This window comes from Pleurodeles waltl, chromosome 6 (assembly GCF_031143425.1).
Source record: "Pleurodeles waltl isolate 20211129_DDA chromosome 6, aPleWal1.hap1.20221129, whole genome shotgun sequence".
Lineage (NCBI taxonomy): Eukaryota > Metazoa > Chordata > Amphibia > Caudata > Salamandridae > Pleurodeles > Pleurodeles waltl.
The window spans coordinates 278,966,615-278,987,928 of record NC_090445.1 but is presented as its reverse complement, the minus strand read 5'-3'; the positions used below and the strand labels follow the sequence as shown (position 1 = coordinate 278,987,928).

The window sequence follows — 21,314 nt, the reverse complement described above, 5'->3', positions numbered from 1 at the left end:
GGGGCACCCCCTTCTCTCCATTCTAGCCTATGTGTTTTGGGCACCACTTTGAACTCTGCACCTGACCGGCCCTGAGCTGCTGGTGTGGTGACTTTGGGGTTGCTCTGAACCCCCAACGGTGGGCTATCTTGGACCAAGAACTGAACCCTGTAAGTGTCTTACTTACCTGGTAAAACTAACAAATACTTACCTCCCCTAGGAACTGTGAAAATTGCACTAAGTGTCCACTTTTAAAACAGCTATTTGTCAATAACTTGAAAAGTATACATGCAATTTTGATGATTTGAAGTTCCTAAAGTACTTACCTGCAATACCTTTCGAATGAGCTATTACATGTAGAACTTGAACCTGTGGTTCTTAAAATAAACTAAGAAAAGATATTTTTCTATATAAAAACCTATTGGCTGGATTTGTCTCTGAGTGTGTGTACCTCATTTATTGTCTATGTGTATGTACAACAAATGCTTAACACTACTCCTTGGATAAGCCTACTGCTCGACCACACTACCACAAAATAGAGCATTAGTATTATCTATTTTTTACCACTATTTTACCTCTAAGGGGAACCCTTGGACTCTGTGCATGCTATTCCTTACTTTGAAATAGCACATACAGAGCCAACTTCCTACATTGGTGGATCAGCGGTGGGGTACAAGACTTTGCATTTGCTGGACTACTCAGCCAATACCTGATCACACGACAAATTCCAAAATTGTCATTAGAAATTGATTTTTGCAATTTGAAAAGTTTTCTAAATTCTTAAAAGACCTGCTAGGGCCTTGTGTTAGATCCTGTTTAGCATTTCTTTTAGAGTTTAAAAGTTTGTTAAAAGTTTGAATTAGATTCTAGAACCAGTTTTAGTTTCTTAAAAAGTATTCCAACTTTTAGAAGCATAATGTCTAGCACAGATGTGAATGTGGTGGAACTCGACACCACACCTTACCTCCATCTACAGATGAGAGAGGTAAGGTCACTCTGTAAACTAAAGAAAATAGCAATGGGCCCCAAACCTACCAAAGTACAGCTCCAGGAGCTTTTGGCAGAGTTTGAAAAGGCCAACCCCTCTGAGGATGGCAACTCAGAGGATGAAGATAGTGACTTGGAGGGAAATTCCCCCCCTCCAGTCCTACTTAGGGAGAGCAGGGCTTCTCAAGCCCTGACTCCACAAATAATAGTCAGAGATGCTGGTTCCCTCACAGGAGGGACCAACAACTCTGAAATCACTGAGGATAACTCCAGTGAAGAGGACATCCAGTTAGCCAGGATGGCCAAAAGATTGGCTTTGGAAAGACAGATCCTAGCCATAGAGAGGGAAAGACAAGAGATGGGCCTAGGACCCATCAATGGTGGCAGCAACATAAATAGGGTCAGAGATTCTCCTGACATGTTGAAAATCCCCAAAGGGATTGTAACTAAATATGAAGATGGTGATGACATCACCAAATGGTTCACAGCTTTTGAGAGGGCTTGTGTAACCAGAAAAGTGAACAGATCTCACTGGGGTGCTCTCCTTTGGGAAATGTTCACAGGAAAGTGTAGGGATAGACTCCTCACACTCTCTGGACAAGATGCAGAATCTTATGACCTCATGAAGGGTACCCTGATTGAGGGCTTTGGATTCTCCACTGAGGAGTACAGGATTAGGTTCAGGGGGGCTCAAAAATCCTCGAGCCAGACCTGGGTTGACTTTGTTGACTACTCAGTGAAAACACTAGATGGTTGGATTCAAGGCAGTGGTGTAAGTAATTATGATGGGCTGTACAATTTATTTGTGAAAGAACACCTGTTAAGTAATTGTTTCAATGATAAACTGCATCAGCATCTGGTAGACCTAGGACCAATTTCTCCCCAAGAATTGGGAAAGAAGGCGGACCATTGGGTCAAGACAAGGGTGTCCAAGACTTCAACAGGGGGTGACCAAAAGAAAGGGGTCACAAAGACTCCCCAGCAGAAGGGTGATGAGACAACCAAAACTAAAAATAGTAAAGAGTCTTCTACAGGCCCCCAAAAACCTGCACAGGAGGGTGGGCCCAGAGCCTCTTCACAAAACAATGGGTACAAGGGTAAAAACTTTGATCCCAAAAAGGCCTGGTGTCATAGCTGTAAACAGCATGGACACCAAACTGGAGACAAGGCCTGTCCCAAGAAAGGTTCCACTCCAAACTCCCATCCAGGTAACACTGGTATGGCTAGTCTCCAAGTGGGATCAACAGTGTGCCCAGAGCAAATCAGGGTTCACACTGAAGCTACTCTAGTTTCTGAGGGTGGGGTGGATTTAGCCACACTAGCTGTCTGGCCGCCTAACATGCAAAAGTACAGACAGCAACTCTTAATTAATGGGACTAGAATAGAGGGCCTGAGGGATACAGGTGCCAGTGTCACCATGGTGACAGAGAAACTGGTTTCCCCTGGCCAATACCTGACTGGAAAAACTTACACAGTCACCAACGCTGACAATCAGAGAAAAGTACATCCCATGGCAATGGTTACTTTAGAATGGGGAGGGGTCAATGACCTGAAACAGGTGGTGGTCTCCTCAAATATCCCAGTGGACTGTCTGCTTGGAAATGACCTGGAGTCCTCAGCATGGGCTGAGGTAGAGCTAAAAACCCATGCAGCAATGCTGGGTATCCCTGAACTGGTGTGTGTGAAAACAAGAGCACAATGCAAGGCACAGGGTGAAAAAGTAGAGCTGGAGTCTGGAAAAATGGCCCAGCCTACCAAGAGAACAGGAAAGTCAGTTGGGAAACCAACTGCAACACAGCAAAAGAAAGGGAACCTCTCTTCTCAGGAAGAAGTTCTGCCCTCTGAGGGAACTGAGCCTTTGGAGCTTGAACCTTATCAGGTTGAGCTCTTAGGCCCAGGGGGACCCTCAAGGGAAGAGCTGTGTAAGGGACAAGAAACCTGTCCCTCTCTTGAAGGCCTTAGGCAGCAAGCTGCTGAAGAGTCCAAAGGCAAGAAAAATGGAACACATAGGGTCTATTGGGAAGATGGGCTCCTGTACACTGAGGCCAGAGACCCCAAACCTGGTGCCACTAGGAGAGTGGTAGTGCCTCAGCTGTTCAGAGAGTTCATCCTAACATTGGCCCATGACATTCCCCTTGCTGGACATTTGGGACAAACCAAGACGTGGGAGAGGTTAGTCAACCACTTCTACTGGCCCAATATGTCCAGCATGGTTAAGGAGTTTTGCCTCTCCTGCCCCACCTGTCAAGCCAGTGGTAAGACAGGTGGGCATCCAAAGGCCCCCCTCATTCCACTTCCAGTGGTGGGGGTGCCCTTTGAAAGAGTGGGTGTGGACATAGTTGGTCCACTGGAACCTCCCACAGCCTCAGGAAATATGTATATCCTGGTAGTAGTGGATCATGCTACCAGGTATCCTGAAGCTATTCCCCTTAGGTCAACTACTGCCCCTGCAGTAGCCAAGGCCCTCATTGGTATCTTTACCAGAGTGGGTTTCCCTAAGGAGGTGGTGTCTGACCGAGGTACCAACTTCATGTCAGCATACCTAAAGCACATGTGGAATGAGTGTGGAGTGACTTATAAATTCACTACACCATACCATCCACAAACTAATGGCTTGGTTGAGAGATTCAACAAGACATTAAAGGGCATGATCATGGGGCTCCCAGAAAAACTCAAAAGGAGATGGGATGTCCTCCTGCCATGTCTGCTTTTCGCTTACAGGGAGGTACCACAGAAGGGAGTAGGGTTCTCACCCCTTGAACTTCTGTTTGGTCATCCTGTAAGGGGACCACTTGCCCTTGTTAAAGAAGGCTGGGAGAGACCTCTCCATGAGCCTAAACAGGACATAGTGGACTATGTACTTGGCCTTCGCTCTAGAATGGCAGAGTACATGGAAAAGGCAACCAAAAACCTTGAGGCCAGCCAACAGCTCCAGAAGTTTTGGTATGACCAAAAGGCTGCACTGGTTGAGTTCCAACCAGGGCAGAAGGTCTGGGTTCTGGAGCCTGTGGCTCCCAGGGCACTCCAGGACAAATGGAGTGGCCCTTACCCAGTACTAGAGAGGAAGAGTCAGGTCACCTACTTGGTGGACCTGGGCACAAGCAGGAGCCCCAAAAGGGTGATCCATGTAAACCGCCTTAAGCTCTTCCACGACAGGGCTGATGTCAATCTGTTGATGGTAACAGATGAGGATCAGGAGGCAGAGAGTGAACCTCTCCCTGATCTTCTGTCATCAGACCCAAAAGATGGTACAGTAGATGGAGTGATCTACTCAGACACCCTCTCTGGCCAACAGCAAGCTGATTGTAGGAGAGTCCTACAACAGTTTCCTGAACTCTTCTCCTTAACCCCTGGTCAGACACACCTGTGTACCCATGATGTGGACACAGGAGACAGCATGCCTGTCAAGAACAAAATCTTTAGACAATCTGACCATGTTAAAGAAAGCATCAAGGTGGAAGTCCACAAGATGCTGGAATTGGGAGTCATTGAGCGCTCTGACAGCCCCTGGGCTAGCCCAGTGGTCTTAGTCCCCAAACCTCACACCAAAGATGGAAAGAAAGAGATGAGGTTTTGTGTGGACTACAGAGGGCTCAATTCTGTCACCAAGACAGATGCCCATCCAATTCCAAGAGCTGATGAGCTCATTGATAAATTAGGTGCTGCCAAATTTCTAAGTACCTTTGACTTGACAGCAGGGTAATGGCAAATAAAAATGGCACCTGGAGCAAAAGAAAAGACAGCATTCTCCACACCTGATGGGCATTATCAGTTTACTGTTATGCCCTTTGGTTTAAAGAATGCCCCTGCCACCTTCCAAAGGTTGGTGAATCAAGTCCTTGCTGGCTTGGAGTCCTTTAGCACAGCTTATCTTGATGATATTGCTGTCTTTAGCTCCACCTGGCAGGATCACCTGGTCCACCTGAGGAAGGTTTTGAAGGCTCTGCAATCTGCAGGCCTCTCTATCAAGGCATCCAAATGCCAGATAGGGCAGGGAACTGTGGTTTACTTGGGACACCTTGTAGGTGGAGGCCAAGTTCAGCCACTCCAACCCAAGATCCAGACTATTCTGGACTGGGTAGCTCCAAAAACCCAGACTCAAGTCAGGGCATTCCTTGGCTTGACTGGGTATTACAGGAGGTTTGTGAAGGGATATGGATCCATTGTGACAGCCCTCACTGAACTCACCTCCAAGAAAATGCCCAAGAAAGTAAACTGGACTGTGGACTGCCAACAGGCCTTTGACACCCTGAAACAGGCAATGTGCTCAGCACCAGTTCTCAAAGCTCCAGATTATTCTAAGCAGTTCATTGTGCAGACTGATGCCTCTGAACATGGGATAGGGGCAGTTTTGTCCCAAACAAATGATGATGGCCTTGACCAGCCTGTTGCTTTCATTAGCAGGAGGTTACTCCCCAGGGAGCAGCGTTGGAGTGCCATTGAGAGGGAGGCCTTTGCTGTGGTCTGGTCCCTGAAGAAGCTGAGACCATACCTCTTTGGGACTCACTTCCTAGTTCAAACTGACCACAGACCTCTCAAATGGCTGATGCAAATGAAAGGTGAAAATCCTAAACTGTTGAGGTGGTCCATCTCCCTACAGGGAATGGACTTTATAGTGGAACACAGACCTGGGACTGCCCATGCCAATGCAGATGGCCTTTCCAGGTTCTTCCACTTAGAAAATGAAGACTCTCTTGGGAAAGGTTAGTCTCATCCTCTTTCGTTTGGGGGGGGGGGTTGTGTAAGGAAATGCCTCCTTGGCATGGTTGCCCCCTGACTTTTTGCCTTTGCTGATGCTATGTTTACAATTGAAAGTGTGCTGAGGCCTGCTAACCAGGCCCCAGCACCAGTGTTCTTTCCCTAACCTGTACTTTTGTATCCACAATTGGCAGACCCTGGCATCCAGATAAGTCCCTTGTAACTGGTACTTCTAGTACCAAGGGCCCTGATGCCAAGGAAGGTCTCTAAGGGCTGCAGCATGTCTTATGCCACCCTGGAGACCTCTCACTCAGCACAGACACACTGCTTACCAGCTTGTGTGTGCTAGTGAGGACAAAACGAGTAAGTCGACATGGCACTCCCCTCAGGGTGCCATGCCAGCCTCTCACTGCCTATGCAGTATAGGTAAGACACCCCTCTAGCAGGCCTTACAGCCCTAAGGCAGGGTGCACTATACCATAGGTGAGGGTACCAGTGCATGAGCATGGTACCCCTACAGTGTCTAAACAAAACCTTAGACATTGTAAGTGCAGGGTAGCCATAAGAGTATATGGTCTGGGAGTCTGTCAAACACGAACTCCACAGCACCATAATGGCTACACTGAAAACTGGGAAGTTTGGTATCAAACTTCTCAGCACAATAAATGCACACTGATGCCAGTGTACATTTTATTGTAAAATACACCACAGAGGGCACCTTAGAGGTGCCCCCTGAAACTTAACCGACTATCTGTGTAGGCTGACTAGTTTTAGCAGCCTGCCACAAACCGAGACATGTTGCTGGCCCCATGGGGAGAGTGCCTTTGTCACTCTGAGGCCAGTAACAAAGCCTGCACTGGGTGGAGATGCTAACACCTCTCCCAGGCAGGAATTGTCACACCTGGCGGTGAGCCTCAAAGGCTCACCTCCTTTGTGACAACCCAGCAGGACACTCCAGCTAGTGGAGTTGCCCGCCCCCTCCGGCCAGGCCCCACTTTTTGGCGGCAAGGCCGGAGAAAATAATGAGAATAACAAGGAGGAGTCACTGGCCAGTCAGGACAGCCCCTAAGGTGTCCTGAGCTGAGGTGACTCTAACTTTTAGAAATCCTCCATCTTGCAGATGGAGGATTCCCCCAATAGGGTTAGGATTGTGACCCCCTCCCCTTGGGAGGAGGCACAAAGAGGGTGTACCCACCCTCAGGGCTAGTAGCCATTGGCTACTAACCCCCCAGACCTAAACACGCCCTTAAATTTAGTATTTAAGGGCTACCCTGAACCCTAGAAAAGTAGATTCCTGCAACAAGAAGAAGGACTGCCCAGCTGAAAACCCCTGCAGCGGAAGACCAGAAGACGACAACTGCCTTGGCTCCAGAAACTCACCGGCCTGTCTCCTGCCTTCCAAAGATCCTGCTCCAGCGACGCCTTCCGAAGGGACCAGCGACCTCGACATCCTCTGAGGACTGCCCCTGCTTCGAAAAGACAAGAAACTCCCGAGGACAGCGGACCTGCTCCAAGAAAAGCTGCAACTTTGTTTCCAGCAACTTTAAAGATCCCTGCAAGCTCCCCGCAAGAAGCGTGAGACTTGCAACACTGCACCCGGCGACCCCGACTCGGCTGGTGGCGATCCAACACCTCAGGAGGGACCCCAGGACTACTCTGATACTGTGAGTACCAAAACCTGTCCCCCCTGAGCCCCCACAGCGCCGCCTGCAGAGGGAATCCCGAGGCTTCCCCTGACCGCGACTCTTTGAAACCAAAGTCCCGACACCTGGGAGAGACCCTGCACCCGCAGCCCCCAGGACCTGAAGGACCGGACTTTCACTGGAGGAGTGACCCCCAGGAGTCCCTCTCCCTTGCCCAAGTGGAGGTTTCCCCGAGGAACCCCCCCCTTGCCTGCCTGCAGCGCTGAAGAGATCCCTAGATCTCCCATTGACTTCCATTACAAACCCGACGCTTGTTTCTACACTGCACCCGGCCGCCCCCGCGCTGCTGAGGGTGAAATTTCTGTGTGGACTTGTGTCCCCCCCGGTGCCCTACAAAACCCCCCTGGTCTGCCCTCCGAAGACGCGGGTACTTACCTGCAAGCAGACCGGAACCGGGGCACCCCCTTCTCTCCATTCTAGCCTATGTGTTTTGGGCACCACTTTGAACTCTGCACCTGACCGGCCCTGAGCTGCTGGTGTGGTGACTTTGGGGTTGCTCTGAACCCCCAACGGTGGGCTATCTTGGACCAAGAACTGAACCCTGTAAGTGTCTTACTTACCTGGTAAAACTAACAAATACTTACCTCCCCTAGGAACTGTGAAAATTGCACTAAGTGTCCACTTTTAAAACAGCTATTTGTCAATAACTTGAAAAGTATACATGCAATTTTGATGATTTGAAGTTCCTAAAGTACTTACCTGCAATACCTTTCGAATGAGCTATTACATGTAGAACTTGAACCTGTGGTTCTTAAAATAAACTAAGAAAATATATTTTTCTATATAAAAACCTATTGGCTGGATTTGTCTCTGAGTGTGTGTACCTCATTTATTGTCTATGTGTATGTACAACAAATGCTTAACACTACTCCTTGGATAAGCCTACTGCTCGACCACACTACCACAAAATAGAGCATTAGTATTATCTATTTTTTACCACTATTTTACCTCTAAGGGGAACCCTTGGACTCTGTGCATGCTATTCCTTACTTTGAAATAGCACATACAGAGCCAACTTCCTACATACAACTCCTAGGCATGATGTCTTCATGCATAGCCATTGTCCCAAACGCAAGACTGCACATGAGGCCCTTACAACAGTGCCTAGCATCACAGTGGTCTCAAGCACAGGGTCATCTTCTAGATCTGGTGTTAATAGACCGCCAAACTTACCTCTCGCTTCTGTGGTGGAACAACATAAATTTAAACAAAGGGCGGCCTTTCCAAGACCCAGTGCCACAATACGTAATAACAACAGATGCTTCCATGACAGGGTGGGGAGCACACCTCGATCAACACAGCATACAAGGACAATGGAACGTACATCAAACAAAAGTGCATATAAATCACCTAGAACTTCTAGCAGTTTTTCAAGCACTAAAAGCTTTCCAACCAATAATAGTTCACAAATACATTCTCGTCAAAACAGACAACATGACAACAATGTATTATCTAAGCAAGCAAGGGGGGACGCACTCCACGCAGTTAAGCCTGCTAGCACAAAAGATTTGGTGTTGGGCAATTCACAACCAAATTCGCCTAATAGCACAATTTATACCAGGGATCCAAAATCAACTCGCAGACAATCTCTCTCGAGATCACCAACAGGTCCACGAATGGGAAATTCACCCCCAAATTCTGAACACTTATTTCAAACTCTGGGGAACACCTCAGATAGACTTGTTTGCGACAAAGGAGAACGCAAAATGCCAAAACTTCGCATCCAGATACCCACACAAACAGTCCCAAGGCAATGCCCTATGGATGAACTGGTCAGGGCTATTTGCTTACGCTTTTCCTCCTCTCCCTCTCCTTCCTTACCTGGTAAACAAACTCAGTCAAAACAAACTCAAACTCATATTAATAGCACCAACTTGGGCAAGACAACCTTGGTACACAACGCTGCTAGACCTATCAGTAGTACCCTGCATCAAATTGCCCAACAGGCCAGATCTGTTGACACAACACAACCAAAAGATCAGACACCCAGATCCAGCATCGCTGAATCTAGCAATCTGGCTCCTGAAATCCTAGAATTCGGGCACTTACAACTTACCCAAGAATGTATGGAAGTCATAAAACAAGCCAGAAGGCCATCCACCAGGCACTGCTATGCAAGTAAATGGAAGAGGTTTGTTTGCTACTGCCATATTAATCAAATACAACCATTACACACAACTCCAGAACATGTAGTGGGTTACTTGCTTCACTTACAAAAATCTAACCTGGCTTTCTCTTCCATTAAAATACACCTTGCAGCAATATCTGCATACCTGCAGACTACCTATTCAACTTCCCTATATAAGATACCAGTCATTAAAGCATTCATGGAGGGCCTTAGGAGAATTATACCACCAAGAACACCACCTGTTCCTTCATGGAACCTAAATGTTGTCCTAACTAGACTTATGGGTCCACCTTTTGAACCCATGCACTCCTGCGAAATACAGTTCCTAACCTGGAAGGTGGCATTTCTCATCGCCATTACTTCCCTAAGAAGAGTAAGCGAGATTCAGGCGTTTACAATACAGGAACCTTTTATACAACTACACAAGAATAAGGTCGTCCTAAGGACCAATCCTAAATTTTTGCCAAAGGTTATTTCACCGTTCCATCTAAATCAAACAGTGGAACTTCCAGTGTTCTTTCCACAGCCAGATACCGTAGCTGAAAGGGCACTACATACATTAGATGTCAAAAGAGCATTGATGTATTACATTGACAGAACAAAGAACATCAGAAAGACTAAACAACTATTTATTGCATTTCAAAAACCTCATGCAGGAAACCCAATATCAAAACAAGGTATAGCCAGATGGATAGTTAAATGCATCCAAATCTGCTACCTTAAAGCTAAACGACAGCTGCCCATTACACCAAGGGCACACTCAACCAGAAAGAAAGGTGCTACCATGGCCATTCTAGGAAACATCCCAATGCAAGAAATATGTAAGGCAGCCACATGCTCTACGCCTCACACATTCACCAAGCACTACTGTGTAGACGTGTTATCCGCACAACAAGCCACAGTAGGTCAAGCCGTATTAAGAACATTATTTCAGACTACTTCCACTCCTACAGGCTGATCCACCGCTTTTGGGGAGATAACTGCTTACTAGTCTATGCAAAACATGCGTATCTACAGCGACAGATGCCATCGAACTGAAAATGTCACTTACCCAGTGTACATCTGTTCGTGGCATCAGTCGCAGTAGATTCGCATGTGCCCACCCGCCTCCCCGGGAGCCTGTAGCAGTTTGGAAGTTACCTTCAACTATTTGTATATGTATCATCTCAACCTTAAATAGGTGCATACTTAGTCACTCCATTGCATGGGCACTATTACTACAATTCAACTCCTACCTCACCCTCTGCGGGGAAAAACAATCGAAGATGGAGTCGACGCCCATGCGCAATGGAGACAAAAGGAGGAGTCACTCGGTCCCGTGACTCGAAAGACTTCTTCGAAGAAAAACAACTTGTAACACTCCGGCCCAACACCAGATGGCGAGCTATTGCAAAACATGCGAATCTACTGCGACTGATGCCACGAACAGATGTACACTGGGTAAGTGACATTTTCATTCCAAACCTTGAAGAAGAAAAAAACACCCATCACGACGTGTGATTCAAACAAAGAGATGATCCGGAAAGCTGAAAGAGCTGATAAGTACCCTTTAACTGTGCCAAATGCAAGTCCTTGCTGAGCACAAAAAGCAACCCTTTGAAAAAGCTTGGCTTGCAGTGGTCAATCTGCCAAGAAGCACACCAAGCTACAAACTTGTCCCAACAGCAGGTATATACCAATTTGGTGGAGGTTAGCCTGGCTGTCAGTCAACTAGTCATGGAGATGGAGATGGAGATGGAGATGGAGATGGCACAGGCTTTGATACAGAACCATTGCCTTTTACTGCGACAAAAGATCCTTCCGAAGCACCACCCTGATCTGAGAACAGATGCTCATACCCAGGAATTCTGGATACCATACTCCTCTTGCGCGATTTACTAGGAGGACTTTGATCCTGATCTTCTTCAGAACTAGGGGCAGTAGAAGTAGCCACAGAAAGGCATGTAGCAGTTTCCAGCTAAACCCTAGGCGGAATGCGTCTCCGAGGGAGAGCAGTGTTGGAAACTAAAACCCACAAATGTGCTGCTATTGCACGTTTTCAGTGGTGGCAAAAAGACCGCGCCAAGGTTCTCCCCATTCAGGGAAGATACTCTGCACCACCTCCAGGTGTAATTGCCATTCATGGTCAGCTAGGTGTTGAAGGCAAGAGATTACGCTGGAGATTCCGCCAGTCGATGTACCACCAGGAAAATCCCCTGAGGCCTTTTAACAGAGTCCACAACCCCACCCAACCCTGCTAGTTGCAGTACAACATGGCAGTTGTGTTGTCCTTGAACACCTATACCAACCTCCCTTTGACGGATAGCAGGAAGTCTTTCAACGGCAAGCAGATGGATCAACTCCTGTAGATTTAATGTGGAGCCAGGCCCGCACCAGAGACCGGACTCCTCTGATCTCCAGCTGTTTCAGATGGCCTCCCCAAACCAGAAGTGATGCATCAGACACCATTGTCAGCTCTGGGTTGGTTAGGGAGAGGGGGTCTGCCACTGACCCAATTATAATCCAACAGCCATCACTGCAGGTCTTTTGCAGTCTTATCCGCAGGATGTGATCAGAGAGGTCCCCTTGATGCTGTGCCCACTGGGACTTCAGATCCCACATATGCCATATAGCGTGCTTGACCAGCAGGATGCAGGAGTCCATCGGTCCCAGCAGCAGAGTCATCCTCACTGACACAGAAGTAGAGACCGAAACATCAGGATCATAGCTTGAATTTCCTAGACTCTGCTCCCGGGAGGGAGGCACGAAACTGCACCATGCCCAGAATGGCTCAGATGAAGGGGAGTATCTGCAAAGGAGTTGTGACTTTGCAATGTGGATAGTGAACCCCAAGGATGTTAAGAGGTTTGCTGTTTAGAGGTGCCTGTCAACTGTCGGGCAAACCTGCCTTCAGCAATCAGTCATTGAAGTAGGGATTGACGGGAATCCCTGACCTTCAAAAATGTGCTGCAGCCACTGCCATTACTTTTATGAACACCTGAGAGGCACTGGTGAGGCCCAAGGGGAGCACAGCAAACTAAAAGTATTGCTGTCTGACCATGAACCGCATATAGTACTGTGGGTCTGCAGGATGGGCAATGTGAGAATAAGCATCCTGCAGCTCCAGTCTCAAGAATAAGCATCCTGCTATTCAGCCTTCAGTGTATAAAAGATCTGGGCGAGAGTGAGCATCTTGAATATGTCCTTCAGCACCAGATAGCAGCAAAAGCAGCAGCCAGTGCCTACTTCTGATTCTAGTGCCCTCTCAATGGCTACTTTGCTAGAAGGGCCTACACTTTCTGCCACTTGAGGGAGAGTCCGTCGATCATTGTGATGGTGGTGAAAATTTGTGACTGAACAATTTGCAGGACCCACTTGTCCGAAGTGATAGCCTGCTACCCTGATGGAAAGTGTCAGATCCTGCCTCCGGCAGCGTGGCTCTGTGCCTTCGAAGGGCACACTAAAAGTCTTAGCGATGGCAGGAACTGGAGGGACGGTGGATAGGACCGCCTGCTGCTTCTGTCGTCCATGTTGCCTGTGGGGACCGCAGCCACAAAATGACTGCTGAGTCTGATGGTCCAGCTGCAAAGAGTACTTACCGCTATTGAAAGCTCATACCATAGCCACTGAGAGGGCATCTCTGCTGGCGTGGCTTGACATGCCACACAGGCCCACAGAATGCACTGTGGCCTGACTGTCCTTGAAGTGCTCAAGGGCCAGAGCTACCTTCTCACCAAAACTGCAAGAGCCATCAAAGGGCATGCTCGTCAAAGTGGGCTGGGCATCCCCGAGAAGGCAGTTGATCTCATCCAGGTGTCTCCCCTCAGGGCCAAACTTGCCTATTACCCAACCAGTGGAATCTGCAGAGCCCAGTCCACAGCGAATCATAATCGTAGCTGCATTGCTGCCATCTTGCCCAAGGCTGCAGCATATATTATCCAGCACAACAGAAAGGATCTGAACAATGGAGTCCCAAAGGAAGTGGTGTAGTACCCCGACAGGCGGTAACTGAGTGTAATGTCAAGCTGGTGGAAGCAAACATGCTTGCCAGATGTGTCAGTGTGCTTAGATTCTCTGTACAGCGGTGTGGTAGGAAAGGCATTGAGATTTCTTCGGCTTGTGGGTGTCTGTACAACCAAGCTTTCTGGTCTTGAGGTCTGCATCAGGAAGGTTTGGTCACCCGGAGCTGGACGATGACATTGTGCTATCTGCCTGTAGACCGGTGGTGTGAGGACTTCATTAAATGGCAGAAGAGGTTCTGCTCCAGTTTGCCCTGGTTAAAGCACCTCGGTGAGAACATTTGTTTTCACCTCCATAGTGGTCAAATGGACGTCAAGGGCATCAGCCACTTTTGCAGCGCCTTTGCAAATCAGGCACTGTCCTCTGTGGTAGGCCCAGATGGAGAAACCAGCCCAGTGTCTGGCAAAGTGTCCATTCCACTAGCATGTTCAACATCCTAATAGTAGTTGTCATCGGTATAGTGAGATGCCAACTCATCCCCTGCATCATTAACCTCAGTCCGTTCCAAACAAATTATGAATGACTTGGGCCCTTCTAGGAGGTAGGGATAATGTATTGGAGTCACAAGGATTGCCAAAGGGCTATGGCCCAGGTGGATCAGGGCACAGCCTTGTTCGAAACGGTGCCTTCTCTGGGTTGGAAAGCACTAAAGGAAGCACTTCATCATTAAGCATGGTGTGGCATGGGTTGCAGCGCCAAGTCTGCTTCACAACCATAGTCGGTGCAGGACCCCCAACTGGTCTAGAGCATCCGACTGTCACTGCGGGCAGACTCGCTGCAGGATCCCAAGCAGAGGTCCTCTCATCCTCGCAGTTCCACGGGGCCCAAAGGCACGGGAGAGGGAGCCAGTTGCATACCAAAGAGAGACAGCATGGCATCATAGAAGTCTCTGGTTTTCTGCAGCATCTCATACGGCTCTGTAAATTCAAGCTGCCTCAGGAGAAGGGTAGGAATCGACTCTGAAGAGTAACTGCTTTGGGAGCAAGAGCGGGATACACTTTGATACCCTGGTGCCGTCTCTGGAGTTCGAGAGTGGCAGAAAGGGGCAGAGTCCCACTTAGACTTATGTTTTCTTTTTTTTTACTTATCCAAAGACTTCGATTGTGATGATGCTCTGCTGAGGGAATGCCTTCGGGCATGAGACTTCCCTTCGTCTAGTCAGTGTCAAGTTAGTTCTTAGGTGGTGACATTTCCCTTTTACTCTAGTATTGAAGAAGAAATTGAAAAAACAGTCTTGTGAAGAGAATAGGGGTAGGTCTGAATCTGTCTGGTGACACGAAGAAAGGCACCCATAGGTGGCACTTATATGTGGCCCTGTCATCACTTCTGGAGCGGAATGGCGTCACCACGGAGTGCCTCACAATGTAACCAATCGGCACACAGGAGTACTGCTAAAGTTTTTCTGGATCCTGTCTGACACTAATGGAATATTCATTAGTTGAGATATCTGCAGGTAGAAGTATCTATCAGAAATATGGCGCTAATACAGGGTCTCAAATACAGTAAGCGTATCCAAAGGGCAACGTATTGTCATAGTTGTATCACAGGTTTCAGATAGATAATTAAGACTTGGGTGTAGTTAAAAAAACATATGTTAAGTAGAGATTTGAATATTACATAAAGCATCCCAAAATATTCCATTTTTGGAAATGTTATAAATAAAATCGTTGACTAAAAAAAGTGAATCCTATGCAAGTCATTTTTGTTACTGCAGTTGAGGAGCTGCCTTGGACATAACATTCCATACACAGCCTTCTGAAACGAAGCTAATGGTAGTGTTAATGTAAAATAATTATTCGTTTGTTGTATAGATACAGAACAATTTTGGCCTGTCATGGCCAGTACTCCCCACTTTTGTGGTAGTACATGGACTCATTTCCTGCAAAAGGATATACAGAAATAGATCTAAATGTATGTTCACAATCGAGCACATATGTTGAAGGCATGAAATGCAGAAATAATATGGGTACAAGAGATGCTTTTTTAACTTCTTTGGTTACACCATTACAAGTAGGCCACATTCTAAGATTTCTAATTCAGCACATACCTTATTCTCAAATTAAAGAGATTCTATTTCACTATCAAGATTAATTTCTTGCACTTGTCTCTGTTTATGTTTTGGGTACTTTCTTGCACTTGCAGTGTCCCTGGGATTTCAGTTAATAATTATTTTTTTCTTTCTTATAAAAGTTCAGTTAAATGCCTAGAAACTACCCAGAGGGCAAGTTCTCATAAGCATTGATTATTAGTATTGTCGAGGAGTATACTACACTCAGTATGCAGTACGTATGACTATATTTGTGCTCTAAATATATTCACAGCATGCTAGAATTTAGTGAAAAGTTTCAGCAATGGTTCATCACCATCCAAGAAGAAGAATAAATTGATATATTTTCTTAATTAATGGAGATGTATAACGTGTTCAAAACATGAACCGTTGATTACTAAATAGAAAGCCTATTTATATTTAAAGACATTTTTACTAGGCTAGACTTGCAAAGGACAGAGTAAATTTGGAGGTTCCCAGTAATTGGGTATTTTATACACTAATTAGCTTTGACTGCTCCCCGTGGTTGACATGGCACCCTCTACTCATTTGTTTGAACAGTGCTGTTAATGCACACTCGTTTAACAATGTCTCAGTTTTACACTTTAGTTTTTAGAATGCATGCCTCATGTAAGGACAGATGCCAGAGCTCAGCTTCAGTATTTCACAAGTGATGTCCTTTGGTGTTATTGTGGACTTTAGTCAACACATACCTAGCTCCAAGAAGTAAGAACTTTTCTTTCTTTCTATTTTGTTTATGGGTGGACAGATGAGGGCACGAGTTCCAGTCCCCTGACACTCTTAACGTTCAAAATGCTTCCTTGTGTAAGGTCATGAAAACATTGTAGCCCACCCTCCAGACAGTGCAGTTACTGCCTCTGCATCACTCTGGCCTGAACTGTGATGAAAGATGTTGAACAGGTGTACTAAGAGAGAGGGTTAATATTTCCCCAATCTTAAAAATAAAATACGTCCTCTTTCACCTCTTTTGGACCATGATGCATTTTAAGATTCCAGGGAATTTTGTCCTTTTACTTCAAATATGTGAAAATAGATTAAAATTGTATGAACCAGCTTACAACAATCTAGGTTGACCATCACCAGCAAAGACGTAGTTGGTCACCGTAAATGAAGGAGAACTGCATGCTGAGGAGGAAACCTATGCTGTTTTATCTGCAGCTAGATATGTTTGCAGCAGCGCATGTAACAAGCAAAATACAAGTCAATAGGTCTGGTTGCAATTAGAGTCCTACCTTAAACAGTAAATGCTCCTGAACTGGAAGAAAACAAAACAAACATGGTTTCTGTATGGAATGCAGGTCTGAAATAAATACTTTTAATATGTTCATTATTAGTATCATTCGGTGTACATTTGAGTATTAAAATAGTCCCTCTTACAATGCCACACAAGCATTCCGTAGACAATGGAAAGATAACCCAAACAAACAGTAGCCTGAGGTTAGGAAGTAATACTCCTGGGTGGAGCCAAAGCCAAGTATATACATTTTTTAAAGAATTGATAAGTCGTGCACATATAGGTCCAAAATTATGTGAATCTGCCTAATGTGTTCACATCATCTCAGACAGTGACACTGATGAATATTGCAATGCATCTGTAAATAAACAGGAGATCATTACATAATGTTTTCACTCCAAAGAATTTCAAAACTTTTTTTTTAATGTATTTTTCTGTGCTGTGTAATAGTGTATATATTCTTTCTGTCAAACACCACATCACACAAAACTGCTAATTTCAAAATATGTTTTCTCTCTCACAGGTGATGCAGAAGGATAGTGAAAAGAATATGTCTATTAAAAAGCTCTGGAAATAAGCACAATGGACTTGGATTGCTTCATGAAAGTATTCGGCTGTCTAGTTTTGTTTTTTTGTCAAGTTTAAAATGTCCTTGGTTAGATCTGTTTTTTTTTTTCTTTAATAAACAACAATCATAATCACTGATCATGTGTATCCTTCATTATAGTCTGGCTTAACAGCAGAGCTGTCGCCAGACAGTGATGTGAGAATCACCAGGAGAGGGGATTTGGTTCTGCCTACGTGCTTTGAGCCAGAAGTACATGTTCTGTTTGGACAGACGTTTTGTGCTTCAACAAAAAAGTGCTTGACCATACATGAAGCTGTGATCATTTTGTTTATTAATCCAGCTGACCGAGCTTGTACTTTCAGGGGCACACACAACATTGTAATGATATTAAAGTGTCCTAGATGACTAGATCATTTTCGGTGTTTTTCTCGGCCAGCAGCACAGGTGAGAGGAGAGCAGTCTTTAACTTACATGGATTTTTAGATCTGACTTGACAATGGAACTGTCACCTGACCTTTTAACCTACACCAATATTATTCTACAGTTCTTTGCTTCAACACAGATACACATCTATTCCCATGCTGTCTACCTGTAAATCTTCACATTGCCATGCAGTATTCCTTTACAGCCAGAACTATTGGCATTGCCAGTGCTTGTTCTTTCTGGGGCAAACACATTTTTGTCCTACATATGTTAGATTAATGGATACACTCTCCAGATTCCTCTTGTAGATAAATCTCCAGAAGGGATCCAAAAATGTTTTCAGGTGTTTACCCATGCACTGCTGCGATCCTGCCATCCACAGATCCACCATATATTCAATGTTGGCATGGATGCAGCAGTGTAATAAAGATGCTACCAATTAGATGGTGTCATTTGTCTGGTATGAGTACCCAGATTTTACAGAAAAACCTGTTAAGTCACCTTCCATATCCTCATGTTGTAGACTTTTCATGGGACCAGCACAAGGGTAGTCTGCCAATACTATCCATTCTATGTCTATCAGTTATGATACTGAAATCATAAAAAGGAGGGTTGCAATAGTTATTTTCAGCCACAAGCTCACTGCAAAGAAATATGCACTCAACTATATTTTGTTAGCTTTGATTCTTTATTTTATGCCTGTCAACTCTCTTCCAAAAAGGCAGCGGTCACTTTATAATACAGAAATCAAATGTTTCCTCTCTCATAGGGAATCTGATTTGGAGCCCCTTTAGCCTTTTTACTGAAGCAGTTATGGATATGCCTTTGCACATGAAGAAAATTCGTTAGGCCCAGCTGACCGTTTTTTTTTGTCATCCCACACTGACATCTTTGATTGGACTGTATATGCGCTTTAGATTGTCTACATTTCTATCAGGAGGTGTATCAGAGCTTCTAATCAATGAGTACTTAAGGATTTGCAGATGGACCTGCTATACAGTCTGGGTCTTCATCTCAATGATGAGAAGTCAACACTAAAGCCAACACAATGTAATGAATATTCAGAAGCAGAAAGCAAGATGCACAAGATATCTGTTTCAATTCAGGAGAAGTGCTGTGAACGTCCACTGACTCACTCTCCCTCAATCAGACACAATTGTCTCTTATTATTATTACATGATTGCTGATATACCTCAGTGTGGACAGACTATTTTTTTTCTTTTGTCTCTCACCTTCGTGCTCCATGGTGGTCATGGTGCTCAAAGTGGGAACAGCGCAGACTCCATTGGCGGTATTGACGCGCTGGTCACATTGTTCACACTGCTACCTAATCAGAGTAATTTCTTTTGTCTCCCCCTTCAAATTCCATAGCTTTCACAAAAACACTTTTAATTGATAAACACTTTACACGAAAAAAAAACCAACAAATCTTCAAAGCAGCTCTCTTGACACAGCGGGAGAGCTGATACTACCATATTCACTGCACTCTGGAAACTCGCCCCATAATGCTTTGCAGGCCATTACTTTTAGAACCAATTTTTGCGCATAAATCAGTGGTGGTTCTAGGACAATGGGACAACCCCCAAAACGTTCACGACAATGTGCTCTTTTAGTCTGCATCATCGCTAGGTCCCCACACTATGATAGTGGGAACCCCAAAATAACCCCTCCCACCATTCAGTGCCTTTTTAAGCGCTCTCATGATTGTAACTTTTGTTTTACAGTTGGGAGTAGTTTGTGTTTTAGGGGGCTTGTTTGTAATTTCATTGCAGTAGGCCTGTTAGCCTTAAAAATGTGTAATGCAATACGTCCTCGAGGGGCTTAAATATATGGTTAGACTGCATTACTTTCTGACATTTTCTTTCCTGTGGTTGTCCTCTGAGGGCTGACTATATGGTTACATGACCATGTTTCTGACAAATGCTATTTTCATTCTGCTGTCCTATATGGGCGGTTCTGAGCATTACAGTCTAATGTCAAAAGTTTATTTCTGATAAAGGTCTTTATTGGGTTTACATGATAATTGTATGTTTTATTAATCTCTCCTTATTGCATTTATGACCATGATTCAGGCCAACTTAACATCCTTACTGCACTGTTACTGTTTGAATACACTTGATATGTTTGGATGACCCTTCAAGCTTATTTCTCTCGTTACTCCCCCGTGGCAGTCTTGTGTCTTTTTGGGGGGGAACTGTGTTCGCCAACCAGCAACTCTGATGGTGCGGTGATTAAAGTGGTATTGTATTGGAATTAGCATGGCAGATTTAAATTAGAATGCTAAATGGCAACATTTTCATTTTTGGCTGCAGATAGAGGAAGAAGTTAAATGGAAGTGCTTTAGTTGTATGCAGGGCCACTGGAATGATGTGGCAGGAAAAGGCACAATTGTGAGGGAGGGTTGACCAATTTATGTGGCAAGAAAAGTCCAGTTATGAATTTACAACGCCAGTAGCTCTAACTCAAGCAAATGTGAGACCTATTAGATTGCAAATGCTTCTGCTGTCATGTAGATTAACAAACGTGGTGGCTGATTTATTGCATATTGGTAGGGAGCTTGCAGGAACTATCTTCAGGCCCAAGAATTGTGGTCACTGCTGAAGAAGAAATATACATTTGTTGGCATTGATGGTGGTTCATCATTCCCTGACATCTTTAAGTCCTGTGATCATGACTAGCCATAAGCTTCTGCAAGGGGAGCTGCGATCCAGGGTTCTGCTGTGGCATCCATCTGCCATTGAATGCTGGCGAGCAACAGTTGGTGAACAGCAATACGTATGCCAAGTCTGTAGAAAACTAAAGCTGATGAATTAAGCAGCCTTCTCATACAGCAACTTTAGTAGTTCTTAGAAGGTGATGCACTTGTAGGATTTTTTTTTTTAGTTCTTTCTGAACGATACTTGTAACCACAAATCCCCCGACAGAGCCAGATTAGATCTGGACACTTTTTCCAGCAGTTTCTGCCGTGTAGAGAGTGGTGGTGTCATCAGACTCCATGGTGACCTTGCCCCATCTCTATCGAGGCGCGGAGCATACATAGATACCACCCATGCATGCTGATGTATGTTCCTTTCTTCCCTTTCTTTTTTTGTCGTGGATCCAGACCACTGCTACAAACTTTTGGCAGTGTTTTACCAAAATCCAAATCAATTTTGCTTAATGTGAACTAGAGAGTTCTTTCCTGCAAAAACTGTGGGTTTCAAGACTTGCTGCACCAGAGGAAGCAGATGTCGATCACAGACCCACATGTCTACTTTTAATTTCTTGGCTCAAAGCATGATTTGAATTTGCACACCAAGTGCTCTTTTATGTATCTGAATGGCGTCAAAGAGTGGTAGGTGAGGCTTTACATCACTAAGCATGAGAAGCAGGGCTGGTCGCCCTCCAAATTGCAAGCCTGTACTAAATCACTATCCTGATTTAGGTCCCCGTTCTCTGGTAAGTGTAAGACAAGCTCCAAGGACAAGCTGTGGCACAAACAGAAGTTGTGTAGATGTGAGCCCTCCCCCAGACCCTCTCCCCAGTTG

General features: G+C 45.4%; 1 protein-coding gene across 1 annotated transcript in view; it reads left to right on the top strand.

The window, feature by feature from the left end:
* LOC138299626 (26S proteasome regulatory subunit 8) overlaps positions 1-17,501 on the top strand; it is a 175,192-nt gene extending 157,691 nt beyond the window's left edge. The window contains exon 12 of the mRNA XM_069238058.1: positions 17,320-17,501. Within this exon, the coding sequence (XP_069094159.1) occupies positions 17,320-17,373 (54 nt within the window). The 3' untranslated portion in view covers positions 17,374-17,501. The remainder of the gene's footprint in view (positions 1-17,319) is intronic.
* Positions 17,502-21,314: the final 3,813 nt, after the last annotated feature.